This window comes from Schistocerca gregaria, chromosome 4, assembly GCF_023897955.1.
Source record: "Schistocerca gregaria isolate iqSchGreg1 chromosome 4, iqSchGreg1.2, whole genome shotgun sequence".
Lineage (NCBI taxonomy): Eukaryota > Metazoa > Arthropoda > Insecta > Orthoptera > Acrididae > Schistocerca > Schistocerca gregaria.
Window position 1 is genome coordinate 402,786,948 of NC_064923.1, and position 16,932 is coordinate 402,803,879.

At 42.6% G+C, this 16,932-nt stretch overlaps 1 protein-coding gene across 1 annotated transcript in view; it reads left to right on the plus strand.

Annotated features, from left to right (window-relative positions):
• The first annotated feature begins 4,300 nt into the window (after positions 1 to 4,300).
• Positions 4,301 to 16,932, plus strand: part of LOC126267506 (alpha-L-fucosidase-like) — a 93,987-nt gene continuing 81,355 nt past the window's right edge. Inside the window, exon 1 of the mRNA XM_049972803.1 lies at positions 4,301 to 5,353. Coding sequence (XP_049828760.1) covers positions 5,134 to 5,353 — 220 coding nt within the window. The 5' untranslated portion in view covers positions 4,301 to 5,133. The remainder of the gene's footprint in view (positions 5,354 to 16,932) is intronic.

The following is a 16,932-nucleotide window of genomic DNA, read 5'->3' on the forward strand; positions in this document are numbered from 1 at the left end:
GGTCTCATGAACAAATAAAGCGAGTTGGGTCTCACACGATCGCTGTTTCCGGAATCATGTTGATTCCTATAGGGTAGATTCTGGGTTTCCAAAACCGACATGATACGCGAGCAAAAGACATGTTCTAAAATTCTACAACAGATCGACGTCAGAGATATAGGTCTATAGTTTTGCGCATCTGCTCGACGACCCTTCTTGAAGACTGGGACTACCTGTGCTCTTTTCCAATCATTTGGAACCTTCCGTTCCTCTAGAGACTTGCTGTACACGGCTGTTAGAAGGGGGGCAAGTTCTTTCGCGTACTCTGTGTAGAATCGAATTGGTATCCCGTCTGGTCCAGATGACTTTCCTCTGTTGAGTTATTCTAGTTGCTTTTCTATTCCTTGGACACTTATTTCGATGTCAGCCATTTTTTCGTTTGTGCGACGATTTATAGAAGGAAGTGCAGTGCAGTCTTCCTCTGTGAAACAGGTTTGGAAAATGGTGTTTAGTATTTCAGCTTTACGCGTGTCATCCTCTGTTTCAATGCCTTCATCATCCCGGAGTGTCTGGATATGCTGTTTCGTGCCACTTACTGATTTAACGTAAGACCAGAACTTCCTAGGATTTTCTGTCTAGTCGGTACATAGAATTTTACTTTCGTATTCACTGAGCGCTTCACGCATAGCCCTCCTTACGCTAACTTTGACATCGTTTAGCTTCTGTTTGTCTCATAGGTTCTGGCTGCGTTTACACTTGGAGTGAAGCTCTCTTTGCTTTCGCAGTAGTTTCCTAACTTTGTTGTTGAACCACGGTGGGTTTTTCCCGTCCCTCACAGTTTTACTCGGCACGTACCTGTCTAAAACGCATTTTACGATTGCCTTGAACTTTTTCCATAAACACTCAACATTGCCAGTGTCGGAACAGAAATTTTCGTTTTGATCTGTTAGGTAGTCTGAAATCTGCCTTCTATTGCTCTTGCTAAACAGATAAACCTTCCTCCCTTTTTTATATTCCTATTAACTTCCATATTCAGGGATGCTGCAACGGCCTTATGATCACTGATTCCCTGTTCTGCACTTACAGAGTCGAAAAGTTCGGGTCTGTTTGTTATCAGTAGGTCCAAGATGTTATCTCCACGTGTCGGTTCTCTGTTTAATTGCTCGAGGTAATTTTCGGATAGTGCACTCAGTATAATGTCACTCGATGCTCTGTCCCTACCACCCGTCCTAAACATCTGAGTGTCCCAGTATATATCTGGTAAATTTAAGTCTGCACCTAAGACTATAACATGCTGAGAAAATTTATGTGAAATGTATTCCAAATTTTCTCTCAGTTGTTCTGCCACTAATGCTGCTGAGTCGGGAGGTCGGTAAAAGGAGCTAACTATTAACCTAGCTCTGTTCATGAGTGTAACCTCCACCCATAATAATTCACAGGAACTATACACTTCTACTTCACTACAGGATAAACTACTAGTAACAGCGACAAACACGCGACCACCGGTTGCATGCAATCTATCCTTTCTAAACAACGTCTGTGCCTTTGTAAAAATTCGGCAGGATTTATCTCTGGCTTCATCCAGCTTTCTGTACCTATAACGATTTCAGCTACGGTGCTTTCTTTTTGGGGTAAGGCTTGTTTCACAACTTCTGGCCGAGTTTACAGCCCAAGGGTGAAACATTGCAGGGGTTCAGTAATGATTTCGACAGCCATTTCGAGGTATTCCTTGGTTATTCTGAATGGTCTCACTTGTCTTTGTTGCGGCCTTTGTCCCACTCCAGCATGGGGTCGGCCGTGTTATGACGGATTTGGTAATGGTAGTTGGAGAGGGTGGACGGATGCTCTTCGTGCTACCCCCACAAACCTCCAACACATAAGCAGTCTATCCCAGCTGTCTGCGCATAGTGTAGGCCATGAAATAGTGCGAATGTCTTCAAATGTCTGTGAGCCGTGTAACTGAGGCGGAACGTGGGGACCAGCCGGGTATTTACCCGTCGGGATGTGGAAAACCGCCTAAAAACACATCCAGGCTGGCCGGCATACCGGCCCTCGTCGTTAATCCGCCGGGCGGATTCGGTCCGAAGCCGTCGCGCCTCCTCGAGGCCAGGAAGCAGAGCCTTAGCGCTCTCCGCTACCCTGGCGGGTCCGCAAGGGCACACTACTGCCGAGATTATGCCCCCATTATTGCTGATCAGGTCGAAACCATGGTACAATGTTTGTTCCGCAGTGGTAATGCTGTGTTCCAAGACGATAGTGTCCATGTTCACACCGCTTGCATCGTCCGGAAGTGACTTGGTGAGCACAAAGATTATTGTCGCATTTCCCCTGACCACCACAGCCACCAGATCGCGATGTTGTTCAGCCTTCGTGGGCTGCTTTGGAAAGAAGGCTGCGTGATTCCTATCCACCTCTGACATCTTTACCTGAAATTGCTACTGTTTTACAGGAAGAATGATATCGGATTCTCTTGAAAACCGCACAGGAGCTATTCTTATCCATTCCGAGACGTCTGAAAGCTGTTTTGAATGCCTACACCGTGTGAGGTAAGGTACTGTGTTGTGTTTTTGGTGTTGCCATATTTTTGTCCAACCCCTGTATTATCTGTAACTGTGGACTTGGGGGAAATTTTAACCCAGTTATATGGGCCCTTCACTGAAAAATTTACATCTCCAATACATTTATACCAACTAGAGCACTACTTCATGCTTCTGTCAGTGGCGGATCGAAACTATACAATGGCCTACCCATATTTAACGGAATATTTTTGCTGCTATTATCGTATACCTTTATCCGTGTCAGTTTTCGATACTTATTATGATACACCCTGTATACAAAATGCTGCACTGGGCGGCTGGTGCCTCTCTCAGCTTGGCGCTCCAAGCGGCCGCTTGGGCCTTAAACCGGCCCTGTGTATTATAAATAATGTATTATCTTTTTAATCAACATAATACTGCTGTTTATAGATACTTGGGGAGAGGGGTTGTTTGTTGGATGGAAAAGCGAACATGCGGCTATTCTCAATGATTGAACAATGATTTTAGAACGCTGCCAAAATCGTATTTCATTGTACCTTTTGCTCTCAATTTCTATTAGTATTCATAACAACTCTAATGCTACTGCTTGTTAAACACGTAACCTACACTGACACATGCTGTGCAGTCACACATTTCCGTCTAGGACCAACTGGCGTTGGACTTTATCGCTGAAAACTCGGCTCGACCGATGCACTTACTTTGTTCCCTGAGACATCCGTTCAGTGAAGTAATCGCCTCTAATCATTCAGTGGTTTGGTTATCTTTTACTGTTTGCCACTGACGAGTTGTGAAAGTGATTTTTAAATTTTCAGCCACCTCACCTTCAACGATTTTGTGTACTAATCACAAGGGTTGGATTGAGGCGCCGAGGCCAAAGGAGACACCGAGGGACCTCGAATAGCGTTGTTATTTTCGGAGGAAGTGGTAACAAAAAATAAATAAATAAAAGGAATTGCATGTGATTTGAAAGCGTAGAAGGCAAGCTAGAAAAACTGTCGCCAGCGTAACGTTTGGTTCATTGTTCAGTTTTGAGCTATGTTTCTCACCTTTAATGCTTCTATGCATGATTTCTCATTAAATAATATTTACTTATAATCTTTTGTTTCTGTGAACCACATCGGTTTGATTTACTTCGTTCTTACTCTGAGGTAAGAATTATTATTGCTTTGACCTAATTCCTATCTAAAACGCCACACCACGCAAGACGGGCTTTTTCCTTCCCTTTCTCCGATATAGCTTTCCTTTTCACAAATGGTTCAAATGGCCCTAAGCACTATGGGACTGCTGAGGTCATCAGTCCCCTAGAACTTAGAACTACTTAAACCTAACTAACCTAAGGACATCACACACATCCATGCCCGAGGCAGGATTCGAACCTGCGACCGTAGCGGTACCGCGGTTCCAGACTATAGCGCCTAGAACCGCTCGGCCACTCTGGCCGGCTCCTTTTCACAGCAGAAAGATATATATCAACTGTGGAGACCACGATATATTTCGTTTAACTAATTCAGTGAGTGATTCCTTTTTTTGTAATGTGGAATTTTAATTCTGCACGGCAACAGAAAAAGTGCGAAAGCTAAAAACTTCGGAAAAACAAACGAGTGCATGAATGGGGGAGGGTTGAAAAGTCAAAAACAAACCTGTAGAAGGGGAGAGGGAGAGGGGTGCTCTCTGAAAATCTAGCTCTGAACATCACTGACAGTTTGTTCATAGAGTAGCATACAGATGCATCGTGTAATATCTACCTCTGTCTTCTAAAGTGCTATGTGAGTCATTTTTCTACGTGTTTCTACTATCTGTTAGAAACACGATGTGGGAATGGATGGAAGAGGTTGCTTTTGGCCCGGCAGATTTCAGTGCATTGTAAAATTAGAGTTCTGCCGTTAATTTATTTGGAACATTCTGCTCAAACAATTCATTGCGTAATCGGCAAACTGACTACAAAATCGAATCACTCTCGATGAAGATATTATGACTTCGATGTTAACAACACAGGAAACAAACGATGGAGTATTTTCTGCTTCCATCAGTCTTTTGTTTCGAACATCTGGTTTAAATTTGGTGTGGTTTGATATATATTGTTCGCAGTGAGGCCGCGACTTGGATGTGCACCATTTATTGGAAATGACCTCAAGTTAAACCAGGTTATCACACTGCGACGGTCGTAGAATGCAGGCGAAGTGGTCCCACAGCGAAATAGTATTTTTATCAACAAAACTTCTGCCACCTACAAAAATACTGCTACATTCTTTAGAACTGCTTCATGAGATGGGAATGGAAAAAAACATATCTAATTGACGACGGACAGAATGAATATCATGTATGCAAGGGAATCTTCTCTCGTAATTCGTACTAAAATAATACAAGGTGCAGCATGTTAACATTGTCAAAGACGTCGTATCTAAAATGAATTTTTAATCTCAGAACTTATGACTACAAAGTGGATATTACAGAAGAACATCTGGCGTTCTCCACACCGACGACTGTGATTCGATATCTTGTACAGTATTGTGTTTCAGCGATAGTGAACAGCAGATTTTATCAGCGAGGAGATGGAAAGCCGTATACAGGTATATAAGGAGCTTCGGTAACACGCTGGATAAGAGAGAAGACCAAGATGCAGTTGACACTTTATCTCATCCTCGCAGCTTCGGCCTGTGGGTTTGTGTGTGGCGCACCGTATCAAGACAATGTAACATACGAACCAACGTGGGACAGCCTCGACTCTCGACCCTTGCCACAGTGGTACGACGATGCGAAACTCGGTATATTCATTCACTGGGGAGTATACGCCGTTCCTAGTTTCGGATCTGAATGGTTCTGGAGCAACTGGAAAGGTATGTACGTTTTCAGTACCCAATTACAAAGCATTTGGATACGAGAAATCATTAATTAAATGAAACGAGAGAGTTGTTGCTAATATTAGAAATTATGACAGATGCTTTACCAAAAATAAAAACTAAACGATGTTCCGTTTTAACAAGACTTGTTGCTAACATTTAATGGCAAATGTGCACCTCAATAGCTGCGCATTTCATTACTACCTTTTTGTAAATGCAAGGTAGTAGACTAGTATTATAAGTGATTCTCTTTATCGGTAACCAAAGGTACCGGCATAGTTGAAGTTGAGTGATACGTCATTAAAGTGTGATTACGTCAGTATTCTGTAGATCATTAGGAAGTTTATGAGAAAAGGAAATTTATATTTCTTCACACTTCTTCTAGAAGTGTCAGCGAAATAAAAATGGGAAGAACAGCTGATCATAGGCGCCTGTGCGAAATATTGTTAAATATTTATATTTCGGTATCGCACTTCCGGGCACTGTAGCACAACAAACCGAGAAGAAAAGGGCTTCTCTTATATAGATCCTTAATGCGCTCTTGCGCTGATACTGAATATTTACGATACGCAGTCAGAGCACAAGACTCGAGATCTAGTTAGCCAATTGCAGTGAGCATAACAGACGTGATTTATTTAGTCAACGATAACGTCAATATCTCGTCTCATGCACACACCAATTAAATTACATACAATTCAGAAATAAGCAAAACTATGACTTCATATATAATTTTAGTTCTGATTTTTTTTTTTGTCGGACATTTAAGACGACTTTTTAAATTGATGGGAATGAAATTGTGACACTGCTACTCGTGTTTGAGAGAAATATATGCCTCATTTATTCCGAATATGTCGTGGTTTCCATATCGCGATTTCCGAGGGTATGGTGCGGCACGGCTTAGACGTAATAACAGAACTGACAGGAAGTACCAGTCCTAGAACGTTAAAGGGGGAGGGGTACATTGTGACATTGTTATCAAACCATCGTAAATTTCACTATATTTTATTCAAAGAGAGTCATAACTTATAGTTTATGCACTAGTTAAGTACAGTTATAAGATTTGTAGTTGTGTGTCATATACAAAATGGGTACAAAATGCCATGTTTTCCAACAACTGACAACTGTACCGCTCAAAATGTTGGCGGTAACCATGAATTGGTACCAACTGCAGTTGTAAATTGTAGAAGTTTAAGTTATCTAGGGTTAAATTGCTTGGAGTGAAGCAGTGACTTATATTTTTTATTGTTACAAATACTTGGCTTTTATTCTGCGAATGGGTCGCGATTTTCAGGGGTGTGGTTAAGCTGTTTTTGGCTCTTTTTTCTGAATATCTCGCGACTTCCTAGGGTGTTGTTAGTCTGGGACATAACATCAAGGCTTAAATTGGCAGAAAAATCTGGTTGTGGTGACAGACTGATTGGTAGGATAGCCAGAGTGTCTAGTTAGTTTGGAATGCAACAGTTGGTCGTGAGTTGGCCAAGACAACGGATATGAAAGCAAAGAACCTGTGCGTGGTAACAAACTGGAAGTCAACGAATGTGAGAGCAAAAAACCTGGCTGCGGTGGCAGACTGATCTGTAGCGTAGCCAGAGGTCTAAGTTAAGTCGAAATGTAACAGTTTAGTTGTGAGTTGGCGAAGCGAAATTTGGGAAGAGGATACACAACAAATGCCGTGAAATCGTAGTAAATTGGGCGTTCGGTGGAATTCAGCGAAGGTTGAAAAAATGCCTCCTCGAACAAGTTGAATTTTGGTCCAAGGAAGTGTAGTTCAGAATAATAAAAGAAAAGATCCTCCCTGGGACGTTGATCGTTTGTGACCTTCCGTTCATACAACACTCAAGGTGCTGAAGGTTTTCAGCACCTCGAAGTGAACCATAGTCTGAACTTAGCACATACGAAGCATCATTCCGTTCACGCGCTGAACGTGGACAGAATGTAGCGAGACTTCAGAGGTGCCATTCCACGATATGACAGAAAGACCAAACATTTCAGGGGTTACCTAGCTGAGCATATATTCCGTCGAGCACATCACCAGAAAGAGATATTACATCACTTTTTATTGAATCGGGTAAACTTCACGAACCTAGGGAAATTGTAATGCAATAATTCTTTCGAAGAATGTAGCAATCACGACTATTGACTATAATTGCATGCCTTTCGGGGTGTTAATGACCTTGAAAAAAATTAAATAGTAATGAGGCTTTTTGCAGATGATGCATTCATCTATAACGAAGTACTATCAGAAAGAAGCTACATAAATATTGATAAGATTTCAGAGCGGTTCAAAGATTGGCAACTAGCTCTCAATGTTCAGAAATGAAAAACTATGCACTTCGCAAGACGAAAAAATATATAATCCTATTCACTGTTGGAATCAGCATTGTCATACTAATACCTGGATGTAACACTTTGTAGGGATACGAAAAGGAATTGTCACATCCGCTCAGTCGTGAGTAAGGCAGTTGGTAGACTTCCATTTATTGGTAGAATACTGGGAAAGTGTTGTCAGTCTACAAAGGAGACTGCTTCTAGTTACTTGGGCGACCCATCCTAGAATACTGCTCAAATGTGTGGGATCCATACCAAATAGGACTAATAGGGGATATTAAATGTAAGCAGAGAAGGGCTGCATGAATGGTCACAGGTTTGTTTAATCCGTTGGAGAGTGTCACAGGGATACTGAACTGGTAGACTCTTGAAGACGGACATAAACTATCCCGAGAAAGTCTATTAACAAAGTTTAAAGAACTGGCTTTAAACACTGACTCTAGGAATATACTACAAACCCCTATGTATCATGATCGTGAGGATAAGACATTCTTCCCGCACTCCATACGTGAAAGGAATGGGAAGAAATCGTAATAACCGCTACAATGGGACGTACTCTCTGCCAAGCACCTCGCGGTGGTTTGCATAGTATAGATGCAAACCGTAGATGTAGAAAGCCGCGCCTTCAATTTTCTCAACATTACAGGTATGTTACACCATCGCTTTGCTTGGTACTGTACATTTTGTACATTACATTGCAATATCTACTTTATTAGTGTTTCATTCTTAAAATTTTTTCGTCATTCGTGTGCTGCGCGTTGAAAATGTGATGATACGATTATCTGACTACGTGACGTGAATGTGCTCTCATTCTGTGTGCTGACTGGTTGAGGAGATCACGTGGTCTGTGCCCAGGTCGTGTAACAAAAGCAGATCGTACAGCGCAATCTCGATTTCACAGTTTCTGAAGTTTTCGTGCCGGATTTCGTATTTATCCTTTATTATCCCGTAAATATGCAGTTTCAGTGCCACAGCGCATTTAAGATCTATTCAAGAGGTGTCAATTTTTTCTCTGTTTGTTGTGCTATTAATTATGTCTCGAAGTGTGTCAGTGTTACAAAGACCACAAAGCCAAGTATTGTAGTAGGCCCTACTATATTAATGTTGTAAATGATAAAGTAGTAAATGTTGCTGAATTCCTATTTAGACGCATCATTCGATGCATTCATCAATTTAGAGGGTTGTGGTTTATTTAAGTGTGTTGCTCAGCTTGTACCCGTGTAATAAACACAACTGAACCTTGTCTCGAATGAAAGAACGAAGGTTTGCTCCCGGATCCCTGAGATGGATAAGGTGCTATGCTTTTGTTTCACCACACATTTCTGGAGCCACCTGTTTGCATACTGGTTTGGCAGAGCTCAACAGTCATTTCATAAAGGCTACGATACATCGGTACTGTATCCCTGGATCATCAATGTTGACAGCGGCCGGACACAAAAGCAAAATACAAAAAAAGGGCTCGAGTCGACGGATTTCTACAGAATTCTGCCAGCCCAGACTACAGCAAATTCTGGTTACAGCCTAGTCAACGAAGGTCAAAGAAATTACATTAGGAAAAAAAATCGCGAAGTCTCACATTTTTGCGCAGTGGTAGGCAGGAGTGCCAGGAATAATACATTATAAATCCTGACGGGTGGGGTGGGAATGGAGCGCATTTAAAGATCACTTTTGTCGTCTCATTGCCACTGTAAGGTTTTACCATGGGGACCAAGGAGAGGATGTTATTTGGTGGTCGGTATCCTCTTTCTATAATACAACTGCACGTGTGTATTAACAGGGTTCTTAATTATAAACAGGAAGCTGCTTTACTTAGGACAGTCCAGGTGTTGAGGTACAATCTGTCTGTAATAGGCTACGTCAGCCTCACTGCTGGTGAAGTACAAGTACACTATGTACTCTCCTCTGGTCGCTATGTGCTGCCTGAGACTGCGACAATAAGTGACTAGACTGTGACTGAAGACTCGACTTGGTGACTCACTTGATGACTGACTGTGTGAGCCATTCTGTCTGCGGAGCGATCTAAATGCTGGAGGTCGAGAGGTCTTTGGCGGCGCATTGCTTGCAAGTCTCTATTTGGCCTCTCTCCCGGTAGGCGCGTTGCTTTTGCCCGATATCGATCTTTTCACAACCTCTTTGCCGGTCTCATGTGCTGACGACAGCTTAGAACAGCACATACATATTTTTTAAATCACTCTAAAACCTTTGCTTCTAGCGAAGATATTCCCCAGTACAAAATTAAGCTACATTAAATTTGCTACAAAAAGGTCCTATTCTTTTTTTCTGTAGGACTAACCGTTTCCAAGTTACTGGGGATGAAAAAACCGCAGGTTATTAAAATCAGGGTTTTAGTGATATGAAATTAATGTTTATTGTTAAATGAAGTGGGTTAAGAACAAATATTAAATGTATGTGGAGCAGAACTGTATTAAGACATAAATTATGTTCTGCACATGTGACAAGCTAGTGGGAATTGAGTGGGGAAGGGATGGATGGCAGACACGTGAGGAAAGATAATTCACCGGATTGTGGTTATGTACTGCCCTCCTTCGTCGATCTACAACTGATGAGTGAGTTCCACTTTTTCACAAGAAGCAACTACAGGGTGTTTCGAAGTTATGCCATTGCTTCCACATCCCGCATCATGAATAACTGGCGATGCAGTGTGCAGACACGCCTAGGAAATGTTTTATTTTTCACAGCGTGTGTTGACATACGTGGACCACAATATGAGTTACTAATAATACTAACGCAAAAGAGGCACATGGGCAGACTTAAGGTAAACCTCTGCACACTTTCTTACGTCGCCAGAGGGGAAATTGGCTTCTAAATAATCCTGTAAGGCAACTGTATCGTTCTTCCGGGAAAGGCAACTTCCTCCGCCGTGAGTGCTGGTCGTAATTCAGTTTGCTGGCATACTATACCACACTATAATTTACTGTCCTGTTCTCTTATGTGAGAAGACAAAATAATTTCAGTGAACTTGTGTTTGTATAGTGGAGTTATTTTCAGTTTAGTAAGCGAATGTTTATTTACATTTGTTAAGTGAGCTTTAATGTGCACTACTGGCCATTAAAATTTGCTACACCAAGAAGAAATGCAAATGATGAACGGGTATCATTGGACAAATATATTATACTAGAACTGACATCTGATTACATTTTCACGCAATTTGGGTGCATAGATCCTGAGAAATCAGTACTCAGGACAACCACCTCTGGCCATAATAACGGCCTTGATACGCCTGGGCATTGAGTCAAACAGAGCTTGAATGGCGTGTACAGTTACAGCTGCCCTTACAGCTTCAACAAGATGCCACAGTTCATCAAGAGTAGTGACTGGCGTATTGTGACGAGCCAGTTGCTGGGGCACCATTGACCAGACGTTTTCAATTGGTGAGAGATCTGGAGAATGTGCTGGCCAGGGCAGCAGTCGAACATTTTCTGTATCCAGAAAGGGCCGTACAGGACCTGCAAAATTCGGTTGTGCATTATCCCACTGAAATGTAAGGTTTCGCAGGGATCGAATGACGGGTAGAGCCACGGGTCGTAACACATCTGAAATGTAACGGCCACTGTTCAAAGTGCCGTCAATGTGAACAAGAGGTGACCGAGACGTGTAACCAATGGCACCCCATAGCATCACACCGGGTGATACACCAGTACGGCGATGACGAATACACGCTTCCAATGTGCGTTCACCGCGATGACGCCAAACACGGATGCGACCATCATGATGCTGTAAACAGAACCTGGATTCATCCGAAAAAATTACGTTTTGTCATTCGTGCACCGAGGTTCGTCGTTGAGTACACCACCATCGCAGGCGATCCGGTCTGTGATGCAGCGTCAAGGGTAACCGCAGCCATAGCCTCCGAGCTGATAGTCCATGCTGCTGCAAACGTCGTCGAACTGTTCGTGCAGATGGTTGTTGTCTTGCAAACGTCCCCATCTGTGGACTCAGGGATCGAGACGTGGCTGAACGATCCGCTACAGCCATGCGGATAAGATTCCTGTCATCTCGACTGCTAGTGATACGATACCGTTGGGATCCAGCACGGCGTTCCGTATTACCCTCCTAAACCCACCGATTACATACTCTGCTAACAGTCATTGGATCTCGACCAACGTGAGCAGCAATGTCGCGATACGATAAACTGCAATCGCGATAGACTACAATCCGACCTTTATCAAAGTCGGATACGTGATGGTACGCATTTCTCCTCCTTACACGAGGCATCACAACAACGTTTCACCAGACAACGCCAGTCAACTGCTGTTTGTGTATGAGAAATCAGTTGGAAACCTTCCTCATGCATTGCAGATGTCGCCACCGGCGCCAACCTTGTGTGAATGCTATGAAAAGCTGATCATTTGCATATCACAGCATCTTCTTCCTGTCGGTTAAATTTCGCGTCTGTAGCACGTCATCTTCGTGGCGTAGCAATTTTAGTGGCCAGTAGTGTATTAAATGTATGTTCCACATATAAGTGGAGCAGAACCGCATTAAGACATAAATTACGTTCTGCACATGTGACAGGCTGGTAGGAATTGAGTGGGGAAGAGATGGATGGCAGACACGTGAGGAAAGATAATTCACCGGATTGTGGTCATGTACTGCCCTCCTCCGTAGAGCTACAACTGAAGAGTGAGTTCCACTTTTTCACAAGAAGCAACTACAATATGTTTCAAAGTTATACCATTGCTTCCACATGCCGCATCATGAATCACTGGCGATGCAGCGTGCAGACACGCCTAGGGAATGTATTATTTTTCACAGCGTGCGTTGACATACGTGGACCACAGATATGAGTTACTAATAATACTAACGCAAAAGAGGCACATGGGCAGACTTTACGTAAACCTCTGCACACTTTTCTATATCGCCAGAGGGGAAACTGACCCCTAAAAAATCCTGTAAGGCAACTGTAACGTTCTTCCTGGAAAGGCAACTTCCCCCACTGTGATTGCTGGTCGCAATTCAGTTTGCTTATGTACTATACCACACTAACATTTCCTGTCCTGTTCTCTTATGTGAGAAGACAAAATAACTTCAATGAACTTGTGTTTGTATAGTGGAGTTATTTTCAGTTTGCTAAGTGAGTGTTTATTTACATTTGTTAAGTGAGTTTTAAAGTAAAATACGTTCCCATTAACATTAGCTGAGAAGTGTTTAATTTGTGTGATGTGGTCACTGACATATGTGGCATTGGCGAGAAAGGGATTTGATGAGTAAATGTAACATGTTGTGATGTCTATCATTGACAGCGTATTGACAGCGTATTGTAAGCCCGTGTAACCATGTTGTAGTTATTTGGTGGAGAATTAAAGCAAGATGAGAAACTTACTGCACTTCTCTCACCATTAAATGTGTTAATGGCAGACTGCTTCCATTCAGGAATTGCTGGTACTTATAGAGTGGGCTACAGTGAGGGAGCCTCTTGCTATACATCCACAAGTAATCTTCCAAGATGATTGTGAATACGTCTGATGGAATTGGACTGATCATGTTCGAGGCTAGAATAGCAATCTGCTGTAATGTTTTGCCTGTCTTACTATTGAAATATCTGAAGCTCCATAACATTTACGCGACTTGCCTCTGGATCTATGCAGATGTTGGGATTCCCTGAAGTTTGGGCGATGCGTTTGCTGCTATTCAGGCTGCGAGAAGTATTAAAGCCATTAGCAGTGGAGACAGTGAATTCGACACTATGGGATAATACACTGACGGAAAAGGAAATCGCTACACCAAGAAGTAGTTGTGCGACATAACCGAAAGTTGGTAAGCGTGTGTCTATATCTGAAAGACAGTGACCGTTCAAATTTCGCGCCAGTCGCCTGAAAGTGGCGCTAGTAGCCCCACAATGAGGATGCAAATCACGTTTGTCTTACACTATTGGCCATTAAAATTGCTACACCACGAAGATGACGTGCTACAGACACGAAATTTAACCGACAGGAAGAAGATGCTGTGACATGCACATGATAAGCTTTTCAGAGCATTCACACAAGGTTGGCGCCGGTGGCGACACCTACAACGTGCAGACATGAGGAAAGTTTCCAACCGATTTCTCATACACAAACAGCAGTTGACCGGCGTTGCCTGGTGAAACGTTGTTGTGATGCTTCGTGTAAGGAGGAGAAATGCGCACCATCACGTTTCCAGGTTTGATAAAGGTCGGATTGTATGTAGCCTATCGAGATTGCGGTTTATCGAATCGCGACATTGCTGCTCGCGTTGGCCGAAATCCAGTGACTGTTAGCAGAATATGGAATCGGTGGGTTCAAGAGGGTAATACAGAACGCCGTGGTGGATACCAACGGCCTCATATCACTAGCAGTCGAGATGGCAGAAATATTATCCACATGGCTGTAACGGATCGTGCACCCACGTCTCGATCCCTGAGTCAACAGATGGGGACGTTTGCAAGACAACTACCAACTGCACGAACAGCTCGACAACGTTTGCAGCAGCATGGACTATCAGCTCGTACACCATGGCTGCGGTTACCCTTGGCGCTGCATCACAGACAGGAATGCATGCGATGGTGTATTCAACGACGAACCTGGGTGCACGAATGGCAAAACGTAATTTTTTCGAATGAATCCAGATTCTGTTTACAGCATCATGATGGTCGCATCCGTGTTTGGCGACATCGCGGGGAACGCACATTGGAAGCATGTATTCGTCATTGCCATGCTGGCGTATCACCCGGCATGATGGTATGGGGTGCCATTGGTTACACGTCTCGGTCACCGCTTATTCGCACTGACGACACTTTGAACAGTGGATGTTACATTTCAGATATGTTACGACCCGTTGCTCTACCCTTCATTCGATCGCTGAGAAACCCTAAATTTCAGCATGATAATGCACAACCGCATGTTGTAGGTCCTATACAGGCCTTTCTGGATACAGAAAATGTTCGACTGCTGCCCTGGCCAGCACATTCTCCAGATCTCTCACCAATTGAAAACGTCTAGTCAATGGTGGCTGAGCAACTGGCTCGTCACAATACGCCAGTCACTACTCTTGATGAACTGTGGTATCGTGTTGCAGCTGCATGGGCACCTGTACCTGTACATGCCATCCAAGCTCTGACTTAATGCCCAAGCGTATCAAGGCCGTTATTACGGCCAGAGGTGGTTGTTCTGGGTACTGATTTCTCAGGATCTATGCACTCAAATTGCGTGAAAATGTAATCAGATGTCAGTTCTAGCATAATACATGTGTTCAATGAATACCCGTTTATCATCTGCATTTCATCTTGGTGTAGCAATTTTAATGGCCAGTAGTGTATATACACGCTGTAATTGTCGTGGACGTTAGTTACCTTTGAAGCTGGATGTGGTGCACTGATGTTAGTTAAGAATGCTTTAAGGCGACAAAGATGCTATTGGCAATACCTCACTGAATATGAACGAGGTCGTGTAATAGGACTACTTGAAGCTGGATGTTCCTTCTGCGATTTTGCAGAAAGACTTGGCAGGAATGTAGCCAATGTACATGGGTGCACGAGAATTTACAGTCACAACAAGACCAGACTCTGGACAGCCATGTGGCACTATTGAGAGGGAAGACCATCCTATTAGGAGTTTGGCTGTGGCGCATCGTGTTACACCTGCAGCAGCAATTTGAGCAGCAGTTGGCGTCACAGTGACACAACGAACTGTTACAAATCGGTTACTTCACGGACAGCTTCGAGGCAGACGCCCTACAGCATTCCACTGGCCTAAACCGTCGCCATTGTGTGGTGTTATGTGAGAGCTCATTGGAGGACAGGGCTTAGGTCTGTTGTGTTTTCTGACAGAAGATTGTTCTGTCTTGATGCCAGCGATGGGCAGTCTAACACCTGCAACCAACCTGCCTGCATGCTAGACACGCTGGACTTACACCTGGAGTTAAGGTTTGGTGTGATTATCTCACGCACTCTGACCCCAAATTTGTACGTCAGTCTGGTGATTCGGCATGTTGTGTTACCATTCGTGAGCAGTGTTCCAGGGGGGTTTTCCAATAGGATATCAATCGACCACATACCACTGTGTAGCCCAACTCGCTCTACAGAGTGTCGCCATGTTGCTTTGGCCTGCTCGATCATCCGACCTGTCTCCAGCCGAGCAAACACAGCACATTATCAAACAACTCTACATCATCCACGAACAGCATTAGCCGTCCCTGTACTGACCAACCAAGTGCAACAGGCACGGAAAGACACTGGGATTACAACTTGAAAATAAATTCAGTTGGGAGCAACATAATAACAAGTCTGTGTTTGCAATGCGAATGATGTCAGGAGATATAAATACAAAAAACTGGCATATTTTGCTTATTTGTATTCCATTATGTCATATGGTATCATATTTTGGGGTAACTCCACAAACAGAGAAAAAAATTTTAGAGTAAAGAAGCGTATAATAAGATTAATAAGTAGTGTAAATCCAAGAACATCATGTCGAAATCTATTCAAAGAATTGGGCATATTAACCACAGCTTCTCAGCACATTTATTCCTTAATGAAGTTCGTTGTAAATAATACATTTCTTTTTCCAACTAACTGCTTAGTGCACAGTATCAGTACTAGGAATAAGAACAATATACATAAAGATTTAAAATCACTTATTCTTACCCAGAAAGGAGTCCAGTATTCAGCAACGCATATTTTCAATAAGTTACCAGCAACCATTAAGAGTTTAATTTCAGACACGGCACAATTTAAACATAATTTAAAAGAATTTTTGGTGGCCAACTCCTTCTATTCCATCCATGAGTTTCTCAACAAGCGCAGTAGACCATTTTAATGAAAATTTATTGTACTTTAATTTTTGACAATACTTGGTTGTAACAGCCAAGTAACTACCTACTGTGTGAATGATGGATGTATGGAAAGCAGATGTAAGTCTTAAGTCTGTAAATAGTGGAAGTTTAATTTTAAATCTTGTACATAATCTGACTGTTCTTAACTGAGGATCACTGAAATGAATAATTTACTTTAATTTTTGACAATACTTGGTTGTAATAGCCAAGAAACAAGCAGATATCTGAATGATGGATTTAATGAAAGCAGATGTAAGTATTAAACCTGTAAATATTAGAAGTTTAAATTTAATTCATGTACATAATTTTACTGTTTATTGAGTGAGGATCTTTAAAATTAATGAAACTCAAGTTTTCCAATTACATTTTTGTAATGTGTTTATCTTTCATGTTCCACACCCAGGAGGAGTCCCATTTTTATGGATCTATGGAATGAA